Consider the following 18,467-nt stretch of genomic DNA (forward strand, 5'->3'; position numbering starts at 1 on the left):
ATCCAGAGAGGCTGATTGGCCTTGTGCACCCATCACCCTACCATTCAGTCAGGTGCTGGTCACATCACTAAAATAGATGATGTGGTCATTGAAGCCATTCTGGATCTGGATCTGGATGTTGTACGCTGAAAAGCTCTAGGTAGAGCATCACTCAGCACTGGACAATTCGGACAATTTTATACTGGACAATTTTTACATTTTATCAAGCCAATTAACCTACAATCCTGTACGTCTTTGGAGTGTGGGAGGAAACCGAAGATCTGGGAGAAAACCCAGGCAGATCACGGGGAGAACGTACAAACTCCGTACAGACAGCACCCGTAGTCGGGATCAAACCTGGGTCTCTGGCGCTGTATTTTGCTGTAAGGCAGCAAATCTACCGCTGCGCCACCGTGACTCATTCATAAGCAAAGGGGAGCAAATAGGGTCACAGCAATCACCTCTTCCTCACTCCATAGTTCGTTCAAAATATGCATGGCTGTACGTGCCCATGATACTATGTTTCATCTGTCAGGCATCAAATTACCAGGTGGAAGGTTACTATGGTATGTCATGTTTTATCTCTCTCTCTCTCAAGGTTGTTCTCACGACTAAAGAAGATTTTGAGGAGATGGATTCGGAACAATTAAAAAATTTTCAGCAGAAACGAGCTTTCTTCCAGAAAATAGGTGTGTATCAGAATGCCAGGAATGTGAGGAGGCCATTCAGTCCTTCATCTTGTTCTGCTGTGTAATTAACTCATAGCTAAAGGGTGCAGAAAAGATTCATGAGGATGTTACCGGGACTGGGGGGCTTAAGTTATAAAGAGAAACTGGACCGTCTGCAACAATTTTCCCTGGAGCATAACTGTCTAGATGTGTATAAAATCATGGCAGACATAGATAGATTGAATGGTCTTTTTCCCAGGGCAAGGGAGTCTAAAATTAGAGGGCATAGGGTTAAGGTGAAAGGAAGCAAATTTAAAAGGGACTTGAGGGGGAAGTTTTTCACACAAAGTGCTTTGGATATCAGGAATGTGTTGCCAGAGGAAGCTGTAGAGGTGGGTACAATTACAATGGTGAAAACAATTTGTTCAGGTACATGGTTAGGAAAGGATTAGAGAGATATGGACCAAACACAGACGAATGACACCATCTTAGGTGGACATCTTGGTCGGCATGGACGATTTGGGCCTATTTCCATGATGCATTATTCTATAATGCTATCATTTGTAATCTCAATTCTATTTATTGCCTTGATTCAATAACAGTTTATACCCTTATCCAATAAAAATCTATCCACATTTTGAAACTTTCAATTGACCCAACTGTTTTGTTGGAGAGTGGTCACGATTTCAGGACCTGCCTGTGGAGAAGTGCCTCTTGAAAATGATGCAAAGCTGTCATTTAAAGACCAGGCCACTTCTGTATTCTCCCACTAAATTAAATCAATTCCATCCAATCAAATCCTTTCAGTATTTTAAATGCCTTAATTAGATGCAATTTATATCTTCTGTTGTTAAACCACTACAATGAATGCTCCCCATAATGTATCCCTACTAGCACAGACTTACTTGGGTGCATTTGCATTGCTACTCTCTCTGGTCTTGAAGTATGGTGCAACAAGCCAAATGCGATATCCCAGGTATGAACTGAACAAAATGTGATGTAACTTTGGTCCCTTGGCATTCCTGTCTCTTTCAGATCAAGAGGCCAAAAATTATTTCATCTTTAATTTTTTTGTGTTGTAAGTATTAGGAGCTCTCTGCAGCTTTGTAATTTTAAAGAGATTGTGTACTCTGGTGCATTCTTTTAAGGACTGCTAATGGAGGCTAAACGACAACAGCTGCAAAACCTGCAATATCTTAATGAAATAGCACTGTGCTGAAAACCTCACAGCATGACTTCATGTGGTGAATTAAGTAATGCTGTTCTCTGAACCTCAGATGGAAGTGTATACTGTTTAGGGGACATAATGAAAAGCATTAGAATGAAACTAAACATTATTAGAAAGGTGTAATGTGCAGGAAGGAACTGCAGATGCTGGTTTAAACTGGAGAGAGACACAAAATGCTGGAGTAACTCAGCGGGACAGGCAGCATCTCTGGAGACAAGTGATGGAAGAAGGATCTAACCTGAAACGTCACCCATTATTTCTCTCCAGAAGTCCCGCTGAGTTCCCCCAGCATTTTATGTCTATCATAAAGAGGAGTAGTGTGTGTTCTGAGCCTTGCCCTTGCTTTTCTAAATGATGAATATAGTGAGAAGCTAATGCTGCACCACAGTGGCGTCGCTTGTGTTTCCCCCAGGTGCTTCAATTTCCTCTCATATTCCAAACTCTTGCAGGATTATAGGTTAATTAGTCAATTGAAATTCCCCCTGGCTAAAAGGTTGCCTTCCATATCACTTCTCCCTTTCTTTTCACACAATGTGGAGAGTAATAGATGCTTTTCTGGAAGTCCATGTACATAAGCACATGCATATCCACCACATTACCAAACTCCGCAAAGATTCAGTTTTGTCCTTTTTAATCACGCTGATGCCCGCTCTGACCAGCTCATTCACCCAAGGGCTCTGAATCCCTAACCTCAATAGATTTGAGTAGTATAGTCAAGTCAACTTTATTTGTCAAGTCAAGTCAACTGTATATCCACTTTAGACATTAAAGTCAACTTTATATCCACAATGAACATTAAATCAGTGGGCTTGATCTTACCAAAAAATAATTGCTAGCATTTTTCTACGTTCTTTTAAAATGTAAAAGTCACTCACCATGGCTAACTGCCAGAGGACTTCAGTGGCACCAGCTGCATCCAACATATTAGAAAATGAAGTTCATGCAACTAACCTGTACACATCCCAACGATGTATGCATTGTGCGTGTGTGTCTAATTTTCTTTTCTCTCCTGAGTATGTGCCTACAGTGGCTGGAGTTTCCCACCAATTATTCCACATAAGAAGTTCTGATGACAGAATTGTTTCCGTTGAGACCTGGATCAATCTCAATTCAGTCACTAGAACTTCTTGTGTTGAACAATTCATGGGACAGCTCAGTGGTACAGAGCATAAAGCCACTGTCTTACGGTACCAAAGATCTAGATTTAACTCTGATCTAGGGTGCTCTCTGCGCGGAGTTTGCACGTTCTCCCTGTGAACACGTCATTTTCCATGGGTGCTCCGGTTTCCTCCTATCTGCCAAAAAGTTGCAAGTTGATAGGTTAAACAGCCACAATAAATTGCAGGTGTCATTTTTGTTGAGTGATGTCATTTGGGGGGAATTGACAGGAATTTGGGGAGAATAAAATGGGTTATGGTGGTAGGGCCTGTGTTACAACAACTGGCTGGATTTGGGTTTGTTGAGCTAAATATCTTCTTTCTCTGCTATATCTTGCGCTCTAATTTGTTTAAGCAAACGCACGAGAAGAAAGCAAGGTTTATCTTGCTCACCTTCTTCAATCATGGAAGTCACTGATGCAACATGAATGTTGTTGAATAAACGGACCGAACACAGGTCACCTCCACTGATGAAAATATTAGTCAAGCATCGGTCCTAATCATTTTTCTGTTGTCTCTCCACAACCTTCTGAACTTATCACATGAGATGTCATTTGGTTCCTGTAATCTATCCAAAAATGCTGATTTATGGAGGTCACAGGGTTGTATCTTATCTTGGTGGTGCTTTCAGACAAGGTGTTTTATTTGTTTGAGAATATGTTTTCTAATCTTCTTCACTCTGCTGCTCTCCAGGGAAAGAGGAGAGTCTGATGTGGAATTGTCCATCAAAGATTTTGCTTCCCAAACCGGAGAAAACAGAGGAGAAGCAGGAAGTGGAAGAACCCAGTAGTTCCAAAGTGGAGGAACTGGAAGGTATCAGAATGTGGGGAACCTCAATGATTCCTCATTGCTTAAAGTGTCACTGCTCAGACTTCAGATAAAGATTGTATTTCCATTCTCTCATTCAGAATCTGCTCTGGTGGGGTGGGAGCAGTGTGCGGTGGGAAATTCCAAGATCACTCTCTTTCAGGATAACATTGCATTAAGCATTCACTGTATGGTCAATCAGTTATGGGCCATTGTTTGAAATCAACTTGGATTCAAGTTCTGATGTGCAAAGTTACTGATACTGCAAAGTGCCTGTTTCATTGACCCTTACCCACCCATAATCAGTCACCAACCTACCTGCACTTTCTGCTTCCCATCCATCCCCTGATCAAATGAATCACCTCCCAATCTGTGAGCGACGGTCATCCACTGACATTATGGACCAACTTCTCTTTCACCCTTTGATCCACTCAACCACCTGACGGCTCATTCGGGTCACTCGTTCAGTGTCTCACCTTCTGAGGTGCTCCACCTTCCGTCAAAACATCAGAACAGAAGATTGCTGATTATCTGAGGTTAATGTGATGAACTACAGCTCAGCCTCATCATGAAGTGGGCGGCACCGTGGCACAGCGGTAGAGTTGCTGCTTTACAGCGCCAGAGACCCAGGTACAATCCTGACTACGTTCTCCCTGTGACCGCGTGGGTTTTCCCTGGGTGCTCCGGTTTACTCCCACATTCTAAAGACGTGCAGGTTTGTTGGTTAATTGGCTTCTGTAAATTGTCCCTAGTGTGTAGGATAGAACTAGTGTACGGGTGATCATTGGTCAGCGCAGACTGGTGGGCCGAAGGGCCTGTTTCCACACTATATCTCTAAACTAAACTAAACTCACATGCTGTCTTCTTTTTGTCCTTGTAGATTCGCCATCTCCTCCACCTCCACCCCCTCCTCTAGTGAACCTGACCAAAGACTCGCAGCATGAAAAGGAAAGAAAGAAGAATGAGCAGCATATTGAAGAAGAGGACAAGAAGCCAGAGATATCTGTCCAAACCAGAAGGGCACCACAACCCAGTCACAACATTCGAGAAATCATTCAAAAGTACCAGTCTCGGCCAGTGTCACCTCCTCCCATTTACAAACCCAACAGGTCAGCATGATGAGAAGCCCACTCTGTTGGGCAATGAGCGCTTCACAACAGTAGCATTTTACTTTGATGGCCATTGGCAATGACAGTCCCAGTGCATCCCAGAGCCTCTGCTGATCTGTTACGATGGTTATGTGATCAGGAAGCTCAGTGATGTACCTGATCGAGCAGCAGATTCACAGTTCTAGCAACTGGGGTTCAATTTGGCAGCTGTTCATGTAGAATTTGCATGTCCCCCCCCCCCCCCCCCCCCCCCCCCCCCCCCCTGACACGGCTGCATGGATTTGCTTCAGGTGCTCTGGTCTTATACTGTTATAAGTAGCCCTCCACCATTTGAGCGCTTCACCCCAATTGCAGGGGTAAAAGCAACATGTATCCAGTTAACTGGTGTTTACAGATTGTCTCTCCTGTACTTCGCATGGCCAACATCATTTGTCCTTGGGAGATTTTTCAAGAAGTTGACTAAGCTTGACTTACAATTGGCACTCCAATGTCACCTTGACTCTGATGGCAACTGGGTTCAGAGCAAACCAGTTTGACCCAGGAAGCCTCAGTCTGCTGTCTCTAAAGTCTCAGTGGTATTTTGTGCTACTTTTGATGCCTTTGACCACATAACCTATGATACACCTTTGGTTCAGATCTGAACCTTGAATCTTGAATTTCAAAGTCGACCTGTCCACATTAGACATGGATATTATGCTTTTGGCATCACATAACCAAAACCAGACAGAAATGGTCCATTTTAATTGACTTAAGTCATTTTAACATTGATTATCTGTGAGTGGACGTGTTTTGTGTTTGGTGAACTGTGAACTGTTTGCAGAGTTGCTTGCAGCTTCAAATTTGCTCATTCCTCTCCTGTCTGACACGATTTGAACAAAAAAAGAGATGGAATTCGATGAGTTAATCCAGTGTTCGTGGTTCTTTAGGTCTAAGATTTGCACAAGGTGAGTTACACATTCACTCCCTACATTCATCATCTATTTATTATAACACTTCTGTTCTTCATCTCCAGAGTACAAGCAAAACCTTTCCTGAAGAAAGACAACCCGAAGAATGAAGCATTATCGCTTTTAGGAATGGCAGGAACAGCGAGTCCTCCAGAGGTAGGGAAGACAATTCAGCCCCAACGTATTCCAGGAGATTTCCTCACATGTTCTCTGCTTCCACCCCACTCAGTAAAGAAACATGATCCCTTCTCCTATATTTTGAACACCAAGAAGCGAATGTTATTTGCATTAAATGAAGGAAATAAATGCTTTTTCTAACGCACAGATTATTTTTCAGTCCAGCGCTGATGATCTGAAAATTAATCTTCCTTTGCCTGCAAACAGTCTTTTTAATTCTCTACCCAGGAGGGCTGTGGAGATACAGTCACTGAGTACATCAAGACTAAGAATGTTTAAGAAATAACTGCAGATGCTGGAAAAATCAAAGGTAGACAAAAATGCTGGGGAAACTCAGCGGGTGAGGCAGCATCTATGGAGCGAAGGAATAGGTGACGTTTCGGGTCGAGATTCAAAATGTCACCTATTCCTTCGCTCCATAGATGCTGCTTCACCCGCTGAGTTTCTCCAGCATTTTTGTCTGCCTTCAAGACTAAGAATGATCCTTTTTTTAAACATTAAGAGAATAAAAGGAATTAGGTTAGTAACGGAAAGTTGCACTGAGATGAAAAGCACATCCATGATCTAATTGAATGCTGGAACAGGCACAGCATGCTGAATGGCCTCCTCCTGCTTCTGTTTATTATGGTCTTATGTTCAGTGGTGGATCATCAGGACCAGGTTGGTGGGACAGGGCAAGCAGCGAGTGGAGGCTCACCATATTCTTTCAGCAAAAGAAGAACAAAGAAATCAGACCCACCTGTCAATGATCCAGTTGCTAATCTATCCACTGATTATATGGAGCGCAGACACCAAATGGATGAAAGTTTTGTGCTTTCCCTAAATCCTGTCTCATTTCCATTGCAGGATGATACTACTTCCCCCGGAATGGAAAGGTCTGCTCCAAAGGTTCCACCCAAACCAGCACCAAAACCACAGAGCCGCCCCCTGTCTCAATCCTCGATACAGGAGCAACTCACGCTTCTCCTAACTCCGAAAGGGATTCAGCCCCCACCTCCTCCTCCCCCACCTTTTCCTTCTGATATCATTACTGCAACTCCATCTAACTACACTGAGTATCGACTCTCCCCAGACTCACCAAAGAGGGAGACAGGTAAGATCATGCAAGTGATTATCCAGCGACACACTGTATTTTTCAAGGCTAAACATTAGGCATTCACATTACCAGCCCATGCCTTCATGTGGACAAAATATTTCCATTGCACAACTTTGCGAAAACCTAGTGTGGACTACAGACAGAATATTCCATTTGCATCTCGCAATAATCATACGGCAGGCAAGGTGTTTTGGCAAATGTTACTGTAAATATTCTGAATATTCCCAGGATAATCACAACCCTGAACCCAGAATGTCTGAACAATGAAAGCATATGGATGCAGCATTCTTGTCTCTGGTGTCTGAAGCTATGGCTTCAAGTGTCGACATTTTGAAGAAGAGCAGTTATTCTTAATCCCTTCTTCAATGCTTATATCGCAGTTAATGTTTGAGAAACATAACTTAGCCATTATCATACTGCTGTTTGTGGCAACTTGCCTTGCCCTAATTTGCTGCCACATTCCCCATATTAGAATAAGAGTCATAAAAGGGTGATATAATTAACCTGTCCATTTTCCCAATAGCCTTGTTCCACACTTACCCTTGTCAGCTCCCAGCCCATTGCGGGACTCAAACTGGCACTAGGCTGTCACTTCAGTGCAACACTGAGAGAGTACTGCTCTCTCCCAGAGCTGGTCACTTTGTGAATGATACACTCCCGCAATGTGCCGTCTGTCCTCTCACTAAATACACTGCTGAATGAAGAGCAGTGGAAGTCACTCGCTCCCTTTAACTTCATTTATCCATAGTCACTAATGTGGGTTACTTGACCATTTGATGCATTGTTGATTGTTGGACCTTGAAGTGTTCCGTTTGGCTGAGGCATCTTCTTACATCGGAACCACGTTTCAGACATGTTTCACTGGTTATGCACTTGTTTAGGATTTCCTAAAGTCATAGAAAGTGCCACAAAATGAAAATACTTTCTCCTCTTTATTTTCGCAGGGTCATTGCAAGATGAGAATATAAAATCCCAGCTCTACAGGCGGACAGCTAGTGTGTACTTTTCCTATGTCAATATCCCTTGGAAACTCTACCTGCGCAAAGAGGTACAGTATGAACTATCACACGCTTTTAATGTACCTAGAGTACAATTAATGTTAGTAATCTGTGATATAGGAATAAATCACATCTGTTATTCATATCCATAATACATATAGTTAACAATGAGTAAAAGAAGCATCTTTTTAGTGGAGCTACTTGTATAAACAAGTAACAGAGGCAATGCAGGCAACATAACAATCTTTACTGAAGGCAAGAGCTAACGGCAATGTTTTGATACAATAATATCATACCACGTGGTACTGTATATTCAGTTCTTTATACGGCACATTTACACTTGTATTAATACTCCATTACATTAAAAACAGAGACCTGGACAAGACATCACCATCAATGTATGGTTGAAAATTGAACTAATGATAAATTCATTAAAACTCTTTAATTTACTGAACTCTTCAACAAAGGCTACACTTAGCGTCTCTGAAAGTATCCACTTCTCCAGGTGGACCTCATGCACAGCTGTCTCACATTCATTTTACTACTGTCTCAGAACTGTGAATTTATCATGTTACAATTCTTCACCAAGTGCCCTGAGATACCTGATCATCAGTCGGGACATGGTGGGCCAAATCGCCTGTTCTGAGATGTAGGGCTCTGCTATATCCTTGATATTTAATAACCCTCTCCAGAGTTGTGCTGAAGAAACATTGTGCTGAAGAAGGCTTCTGGAATGCTTGCCTTCATGAGGGCACTGAGTAAGGAAGTCAGAATGTTTAAGAAGGAACTGTAGATGCTGGAAAATCGAAGGTAGACAAAAATGCTGGAGAAACTCAGCGGGTGCAGCAGCATCTATGCAGCGAAGGAAATAGACAATGTTTCGGGCCGAAACGAAGAGTCTGAAGAAGGGTTTTGGCCCAAAACGTTGCCTATTTCCTTCGCTCCATAGATGCTGCTGCACCCGCTGAGTTTCTCCAACATTTTTGTCTACCATAGAAGTTAGGATGTTACGTTGCGAGTGGGTTAGGATGTTTGTGAGGCTGTACTTGTACTATTGTGCTGAGTTTTGGTTACCCTGTATATAGGAAAATGTCATTAAGCTAGAAAGAGTGCAGAAAAGATTTACAAAGATATTACCAGAACTTGAGGGACTTATTTATAGGAAGAAGTTGTCACAGTGCTGGCCTTAGAGTAGACTCGTCGTGACAATTAGGCAATGCATTTGTGACCCTGACTGCGATCACACGAGTCTGCAGTGACCAGAATTAGACCTGGCTCCTCTCTCCTCTGTAGGGCTGAGAAACCACTTTGGACTGTGGCAGCATGAATTGAATTTCCACAAAGCCCTGAGCTCCGCTGATTTTGATCATCAGGAACAGAGAGATGTGCTTTGTGCTCGACTGAATTTCTAACTCCCACTCTTTCCTTGCAGCTTTTTTACCCGCGGGAGAAGTTTAATTCCGAATATATTCTCAACCTGCTGTGTGAACAGGTAAGAGCAATCCAACCTCCAAAACTCTCAGTGCACACAACTTAGTAGTAAAGCTGGCCGATCAACCCTGAGTAGCATCACATTGAGGGGGCAGCTCTATGTGTGGGGTTAGGGGCATTGTGAGAGACTCTGTGTGAGAGGAAAGGGTCACCTGTGCCACAGCCCCAGCACAATAGGGCACAGACACAGACAGTTGGTGCGTGGGGTACAGAGAAACAAATAATTACATCCCAAAAGTGTGACACTGTCTACAGTCTAACCTCTTACCAGTTATACTTCACCAGATGCAGCTACACTGATTAGCAACAGTGCCTGCTGGCTGCTTTTATCTATGGCCTACACGGGGAATATTTTTTAGTTTAGTGTAGTTTAGAGATACATAATTGAAACAGGTCCTTCAGCCCACTGAGTCCATGCTGACCAGTGATCCCGATACACTAGAACTATCCCACTGAGTCCATGCTGACCAGTGATCCCGATACACTAGAACTATCCCACTGAGTCCATGCTGACCAGTGATCCCGATACACTAGAACTATCCCACTGAGTCCATGCTGACCAGTGATCCCGATACACTAGAACTATCCCACTGAGTCCATGCTGACCAGTGATCCCGATACACTAGAACTATCCTACACTAGTACAATCTTTACCAAAGCCATTTACCCTACAAACCTGTACGTCTTTGAAATGTGTGAGGAAACCGGAGCACCCAGAGAAAAGTCATGCGGTCACAGGGAGAACGCACAAACTCCGTACAGACAGCACCCGAGGTCAAGCTCGAACCTGGGTCTCTGGTGCTGTAAGGCAGCAACTCTACCACTGCCCCACCGTGCCATCCTTAACCAGACTCTCTGAATCATATGTGTGACCGCTCAGGTTCTTGGTGCAATAATGTAAATGCAACTTCAGGGAAGCTCTCCGGCTGCACGAGTGAGCCCAGAACTAGGCAAGGCAATGGGTTTGAGATGGGAAAGTGTGTGAAAGTACATTTTGCATCCAAATATTTTAATGACAAATTGATCAGTAGTGGGAGAATTAAGAAGAAATCACTCCAACTGATGGAAACGTGCGCATTGACACAGCTGAAGTGAAGGAGGTGCAGCTGGTGAGAACGGAGAGCTGGCGGGAGACATGTGGAAATGGGGATCATATGTATCAGCAGAAAGTCAATTGGTCTACTGATACCATGCCAGCTTTATAAAAGAGCCACCCAATTAATTCCACTCCCATGCACATCCCCCCTCCTCTGCATGCTTCCTTTGAATTATTTCTTGATTTTCCTTTTTTGTTTAAGGTCAGTTCAAAATATGCAGAACATTTAATTGTCAGAAAATTACATACAGGACCTACCTGGACATAACCTGCATATCAGCCTGTGAGGCCTGTGCTGGTAACCAACAATGTCCAGACTATTTCCATTGTGTTTTTGTATATCTGCGCCTTTAGCTCTCTGTCCACGTTGTCATGTATTACGCATTGAGTTCGCCTGTATCTGATTTCAACTGAATCTCTCCTCAGATCATGCGGGACACTTACTCGAACACCTGCAATCGCATTTCCAAGGAGGAACGGCATAAGATGCTAAATCTACTCGGTATGTTGCGGGATGGGAATTCGCCCTTATTCTGGAATGGTGTCCATGGTTCAGAGAGGAAGTAGAAAAAAGTGATCTTTAAGTTTGGTGCAGAGTTAACATTGTGCACAGGTGGTATTATAAGGAAGGAAGGTCTGTGTCATCTGAAGGAGTGCTGCTACCAGTGGGTCTGGTGCAAATGTGCATGTGTGTATGAGTGTGCGTGTGTTTGTGGCTGTACATGTGAGTGTGAGTGAGTGTGAGTGAGTGTTAATTCAGCAAATATATTCTAAGAGTTAAGGGGCCAGGGATCCAATGAGTTTCTACAATAAATGTGTTGAAGGTTCACAGGAACTTATACTTACACACACCAAGTCCCTCACCCTGGTTTAATGTAAATGTATCCCTGTGCGCAGCTGAACTTCACGTTGGAACTAATGTCAGGATGCTTCAAGACAACGGACTGAAAAGGCGTATTGTTGTGGCTGCACGTGACAACTGGGCTGTTTATTTCTCTCGGTTGTTTTCTGTCAGCGTAAGTACAGCATCAAGAACACATTGCATGAGAAATTGCTAATACAAATCTAAATAGTGTGGAAACAAGCCCTTCGGTCCAACTTTTTTATATATCTATCCTATATTCCTAAGTTCATGTTATAGGAATTAGGCCATTCGGCTCATCAAGTCTGCTCTGCCATTCGATCATGGCCAATCTATATTTCCCTCTTGACCGCAATCTCCTAGCTATTCCCCATAACTCCTGACACCCTTACTAATATCCATTGACTTGGCCTCCACAGCCGTCTGTGGCAATGTATGCCACAGAATCACCACCCTCTGACAAAAGAAATTCCTCCTCATTGACCATCCACTCCACATTGTTCGTACACATTGGCTGCCCATTGCCACACCTGTGCTTACACTAAACGCACGTCACCACAAACTGAATGATGATTACCAATAGAGGAAGGTCTGAGGTTTATTCCACAAAATCCATGAGAGTTGTTCTGAATTGGGTTCGCTCCTTTGCATTTATTTCAGGGTGATGTCGGCAGTAACGTGGAGATCCTCAGTGTCTCTCACCGAGGAATCAAACTGTTGAAATTTGTGAAAGCAGTTGGAATGAACCCGGAACATTACAAGGTTCTTCAGAGTTACAGGTAAAAGAGTGAGAACAAATCTTCCATGAGTAGTCACCATTATGTCCATGTGCGTCACCAGGTTAACATTTACTCAGAGATGTATAAAGCTATATATAAAATAAATGATCCTCTGGGGAAGAGTGATCAAAGCATGGTAGAATGCCATAGGTAGTGAACATTTTCAGCCTAATTCACCCACACTGTCTGAGACGCAACTCTAAATTAGTCCCATTTGCTTATCTTAGGCCCATAACTCTCTGAACCTTTCATTTCCTTGTGACATCCAAATGTATTTTAAATATGATTTTTTTTACTTGCTTCAACCACATTATCAGGAAACTCATTCCATACACACTTCAGGTCTCTTTACATCTTTCCCCTCTCAACGTAAACCATGGGCTCTAGTTTTTGATTCCCCTTCCCTGGGATAAAGATTGTGTACATTCACCTTATCCATGTTTATCGTTATTTTATATGAGGCTATGCCTCTGGTCCTAGACTCTCCCACTGGTGGAAACATTCTCTGCACATCCACTCGATCCAGGCTTTTCACTATTCGGTAAGTTTCAATGAGGTCCCCCCTTATCCTTTTCATCCCAACAGTGGGGTTTAAGATGCTTGTAGACAGACACATGGAGGCTTATGAAACACGTGCTGGCAGAAAGCATAGTAGGCATAATGTTTGTCACAGACATGTACGCTGACGAGCCTATTCCTGTGCTATGTGGTCTATATTTAGGGGAATGCAAGAAACAGTGAGTTTAATAGGAGTTGTCCTCCTGAACTTAAAAAGGGTGCATGATATGGTGTCCCAGTGAGTTTAACAGGAGTGCAGGAAACAATGCCAGGTGAGCCGGAAACCACAGCATTGGGATTTCTGAACAATAGGAAAGCAGTTTCTTGGAGTTTTTCCTATACTAGTTAAACACATAATTAGTTGATCAGCTAGTTCCCTGCGCTTCCTAAGATCTCTCCGTGGAAAGCAGTTCACGTTTTACCCACCCTTACTCAAGTGGCTTCATGTCACCCACATGAATTATCTGTGAGCTCATCTGCTTGTGGTTCTGCTCTTGCCTTTCCATGGCTTTCCTCAGGCAGGTCTACCTTATCTCACAACATCAAGCAATTAGCAGCAGAGATTGGTCTTCTCCTCCGGACATTTTGTGGCTAATCATTGTTCACAAATACACTTCAGCTAATCTCAGGATTCTATAAGAAAGAAGTATGTAAATGCTTACAATTTTAAATAAAGTGAAACCATGCTGGAAATTTGGAGAGCTACCTTCAGCATCAGGGAAAGTGATGGTAATTTGGGGATTTGGAAACAGTTACAGAATAATGAATGGGAATAAACCGTAGTGTCTCTCCTTCCACAGAAGTGCCACCCCACAGGTTAACCTGCCTCTCTGGTTTGCAGAGGTGTTCTGCAGGAGACGGAGCAGAACCTGGGAGTGTTCAGACTTCCACTGGTCCTGCCAGCACCACTTCCTGCGCAGTCCACTCTTACCCATGCAATTAATACAGACACATCTCTCCCTCCTTAATTGCAGTTATGTGGAAATCCTGGATGTGGAGTTACAGGGAGAAGCTGTCATCGAGCTTACGCTGAAGAACGAGGAACTGGTCCTATACTCGGACAAAGCCAAGCAGGCAAAAGCCATCATCGGTCTGTTCCTGGATGAACTGCGGAAGGTATGACGTCACAACTGTGATGGGAACCAGAGCAGGCATTAAACCAAAGCAGAACGGCAGAAGGGGACACCTCAAACTGGCTACACGACACATTGGCCCTCCTCACTGGCAACAGTACCCATGCATATACATACTCAGGCACTGATACAGCCTTCAAGCTAATATTTTTCTGGTGGATGCCTTAACATGGGGCATGGCCCTTGGTAAAGGCTCGCCTTCCATATTGGTTGCAGAATAATATGGGTGTCGCTTAGTTATAGCATTATCTTATTGTTCCACTGTCCATTCTGGTCTTTAAATTTCCACTTTAATCTTGCAGTTACTGAAACAGATAGTGTGCAAACCTGGAGCATTTAGTGCTATAAGTACTATCTGGCATCAATTATTGCTCTTCGTGGTCAATTTTTACCTGTACTGCCCAGTTCTGGTGTAATTATTGGAACGGATTTTACACAGCATGAGTCTACCATGGAGGAGTGTACCAAAGATAGGCCTGTACACACTGGGTCAGCGCTAATGTAGTTATTAATAGAGCCGTTGAATCAACACTGATAATGCATGTGATAGCAAGATATGACTTTGATTTCTTTATTACATTAATAGTGTGTATGCTCCAGGAATTAAAAGAAAATCAGGATTAAGATCTTGCTGTGTTACAGGACTCCAGTCACGTCATGGCAGTTAGAAGCTACATCACAGATGATAAAAGCTTGCTGAACTTCCGTAAGGGAGACATCATCAAACTACTTCAAATGGATGGACTCGAGCCAGGTCAGTTACAAGGCAAATAGCAAATACAATGAACAACCAGTAGAAAGGCCATCCGATCATAGTTGTCCATGAAAAAGTTTAAATCCTTTCAATGAGAATGATAATTCATTCTGTTGATTTCCTGCTGAAACCTGTTGGGATTCTGATGAAAAAAACATAACAACATGATGTACAATGCCACCATCACCTCCAGCATGCTATGGAAGGAACAGAACATCTTCCCATCTCTCGTTAGGCCAAGCTCATTGGAAATAGAAGCAGGACTCAGTAATAACAAGGTCAATTGAAACCTCAATAAAACCCAGGTCAGTGCATCATCTTCCACCACATGCCTGGGCATTTCCCTCAGTCAAACATGACCCTTACTCCAGGGTGTAATGGCTGCCACTCCAGGGGAGGTGGTCACTGCAAGAATGTTCCCCCCTCCTCAGCAATGAGTAGCAGAGACAAGGCTGAAGTACTAGCATCCACCATTAACCAGAAGTGGATCATCCAACCTGCCCCTTTCAGTGATCCTCAGCTGTACAGAAACCAGGCTCAATCAAATCCGCTCGGCATGATAGGAGATGGCTGCACAGTTATCTATTCTCTGTCCCTCTTTCACTAGGCTGGCAGTTTGGATCAATCGGTGGTCGATCTGGCCTGTTTCCTGGAGACCAAGTCCAACCAGTAGCAGCTCCCGAATACTACAACGTTAACGTGAGGAGGGTTGACGAGAGACCCAGGACCACGTCCACATCCAGTAGATCTTCCACTAAAAAGGTAAAGAGACATCCAGTGTAATTGATCAAGTACCAGGTTCAATGCAAGGCCTACACTGAGTTATCAGCTCTTGCACCCTACAGCTGAACTCTGCAACAGGGACCGAACACCAAGCATCATTGTTCTTGTTAGCTGTCCAGATTATAGAAACATAGAAAATAGGTGCAGGAGTTGCCATTCGGCCCTTCGAGCCTGCACCACCATTCAATATGATCATGGCTGATCATCCAACTCAGTATCCTGTACCTGCCTTCTCTCCATACCCACTGATCCCTTTAGTCACAAGGGCCACATCTAACTCCCTCTTAAATATAGCCAATGAACTGGCCTCAACTACTTTCTGTGGCAGAGAATTCCACAGATTCACCACTCTCTGTGTGAAAAAAAAAATTCATCTCGGTCCTAAAAGACTCCCCCCTTGTCCTTAAACTGTGACCCCTTGTTCTGGACTTCCCCAACATCGGGAACAATCGTCCTGCATCTAGCCTGTCCAACCCCTTAAGAATCTTGTAAGTTTCTATAATGTTGTACGGTGGATCTGGAATGATGTTCTCGGGGGGATATGATCAGCCTTGGCTACAGTACCAGTAGTTGTGATTAGGAGACGTAGTGACACTCAATATCAGGTCAAGGTGTCAAGAACGAACATATGATAGTGTTCTTTAAAGCGCATTCCAATGAAAATTAAACTGAAATTCTGCAGTTGGAGCCAAATCTCATCCTAAGGAAGATGAAGACACAAGAGACCATTAGATGCTGGGATTTGGAGCAAAAGGCAAACTGCTGAAGGAACTCAGAACGTGCTTCTGTGAAGGAAAAAGGGTGGTCGACATTTTGGTCCGAGCGCAGGTGCTTGGGAGAGCGATCACCTTGTATGCGTTTGATCCCGCAGATGTAGAGGAGGCCAGGTCAAGAGCAGAAATTGTAAAAGACAAAGCTGGAGGGATTGCATGTGAATCTCTACCTCACCTGGAAGGTCCTTGAATGAAGGTGAGGGAGGAGATATAGGGACGGGTGTTGCAGCTCCTACAGTCGCAGAGGAAAGTGCCGGGACGGGGGAGGGATGGGTGCAGTGGGATGAACAAACCAGGTAGTCGGGGAGCGAGTGGTCCCTGTGAAAGGCAGAAAATAATGAGGAGTGGGATGTAATGGATGCGTTGAAGTATGATGTGCTCAGTTGGAAGTCTGGTGGGGTGATAGATAAAGACCGAGAAGATAGCCAGAGGAATACGAGTGTGGATGTTGGAGGTCAGTCATCCCAGCCACAAGACATCACTGCAGGAGTTCCTCAAGCCAGTGTCCAAGGCCCAGCCTTTGTCAATTGCTTCATCAGTGACCACATTGTCAGAAGTGGGGGATGTTTACAAATAATTGCACAAAATTCAGTTCCATTCACCAAGCAGGCACGGGTGATAAGTGGCATGAGTGACCGGAAGTGACCAGCAGAGCAAGTGAAGTGTAACTTTCTGCCCTCGAGTCCTCCACTATCAAAATCAGAGGAGTGCCCACCAAAGTAGATCGGCCAATACCATAGCTAAAAGAGCAGGTCGGAGCTGGATATCCTCTGGGGAGCTTGCGATTGCAGAGTATATCTACTTTCCGCAGAGTCATCTCCAACCTGAAGGTACACAAAAATGCTGGAGAAACTCAGCGGGTGCAGCAGCATCTATGGAAATAGGTAACGTTTCGGGCCGAAACCCTTTGGGTTTCGGCCCGAAACGTTGCCTATTTCCTTAGATGCTGCTGCACCCGCCGAGTTTCTCCAGCATTTTTGTCTACCTTCGATTTTCCAGCATCTGCAGTTCCTTCTTAATCTCCAACCTGAATATCACTCATCCCCGACACTCATCAGGTGTCCATTTGGTATTGTTTCAGTAGTGGGTAAACCATGTGATTTAGAAGTATATTATCAATCTTTAATTGCGGAGGAAGACGTAGAGGCAGGTATGATTACAATGCTGGAAAGACTTTGCGACAGGTACATGGATAGGAAAAGTTTAGAAGGAAATGGGCCAAATGCAGGCTAGTGGAACCATGGATGAATTGGGCTGAAGAGCCTGTTTCCATGTTGCATAACTCTATACTGGTGACTTGCTGTTGCTGTCTACATTGTAGAGCTCCCCACTCAACAGCACTGTAGCACATGGACTACACACAGTAACTTGCCAATTCCATTTCAAAATATTTTGTGATGGACAGCAAATGTTTGTCTTCTCGGTAGTAACCTGTAAAATAATGTAAATAAAGGAACAATTAAGAATAACCAGTGTTAGGGAAGGAGGGAAATATTTCATTTTGCAAACCAAAATCTGTCTCTGGTTCTGTTCACACTAACATGGCGATTGTGTCTCATGTGTACTTGTGTGTTGCTGCACTAACGGAACCCTTTCCACGCAGAGTGCTGCACCCAGTGAAGTCTCAGAAAGTGCAGATGTAAGCACAACCACTTCCTCGCATTCTCCGCCCAACAGTTACTCCTTGGCTGAAGAAGGACACTATGTAATGTCAGAGTTTGCTAAGAAGCACTTCAGAGAGCCTACTATCATGTAAGTAATGGGCACCTCCAGTGGTATGCACGTCCATTCAATGGGAGATATTGCCACACGGATTCAATGAAATTCTTTTTTTGCACACAATTCAGTAAGAATCTTATTATACATAAGTGGAATCATAGTCAAGAAAAAGAGTGTAGGAATAGTAGGTTACACTGAGGCAATACACAAGGGCCATCACATCTCAAGCTCTTAAAAATATAGAGTCCTCTCTTGGCCTTTTGGCTTGGTGGCAGGACTGGGTGGGTGTTGCAGGAGTGGCCTGGCCTGGTGATGCTGTCGGTGCCCTTCACCATAGATCGTATAGCTTGCTA

The 18,467-nt window shown here is 43.7% G+C and overlaps 1 protein-coding gene across 1 annotated transcript in view; it reads left to right on the forward strand.

The window, feature by feature from the left end:
• Positions 1-18,467, forward strand: part of myo15b (myosin XVB) — a 156,268-nt gene that overhangs the window by 107,664 nt on the left and 30,137 nt on the right. The window contains exons 38-51 of the mRNA XM_033043975.1: positions 578-668; positions 3,726-3,845; positions 4,720-4,948; positions 5,961-6,051; positions 6,919-7,165; positions 8,113-8,216; positions 9,599-9,658; positions 11,180-11,255; positions 11,651-11,769; positions 12,276-12,394; positions 13,927-14,068; positions 14,728-14,839; positions 15,447-15,601; positions 17,999-18,147. Coding sequence (XP_032899866.1) covers positions 578-668; positions 3,726-3,845; positions 4,720-4,948; positions 5,961-6,051; positions 6,919-7,165; positions 8,113-8,216; positions 9,599-9,658; positions 11,180-11,255; positions 11,651-11,769; positions 12,276-12,394; positions 13,927-14,068; positions 14,728-14,839; positions 15,447-15,601; positions 17,999-18,147 — 1,814 coding nt within the window. The remainder of the gene's footprint in view (positions 1-577; positions 669-3,725; positions 3,846-4,719; positions 4,949-5,960; positions 6,052-6,918; positions 7,166-8,112; positions 8,217-9,598; positions 9,659-11,179; positions 11,256-11,650; positions 11,770-12,275; positions 12,395-13,926; positions 14,069-14,727; positions 14,840-15,446; positions 15,602-17,998; positions 18,148-18,467) is intronic.

The sequence above is a fragment of the Amblyraja radiata genome, chromosome 26 (assembly GCF_010909765.2).
Source record: "Amblyraja radiata isolate CabotCenter1 chromosome 26, sAmbRad1.1.pri, whole genome shotgun sequence".
Classification (NCBI taxonomy): Eukaryota; Metazoa; Chordata; class Chondrichthyes; order Rajiformes; family Rajidae; genus Amblyraja; species Amblyraja radiata.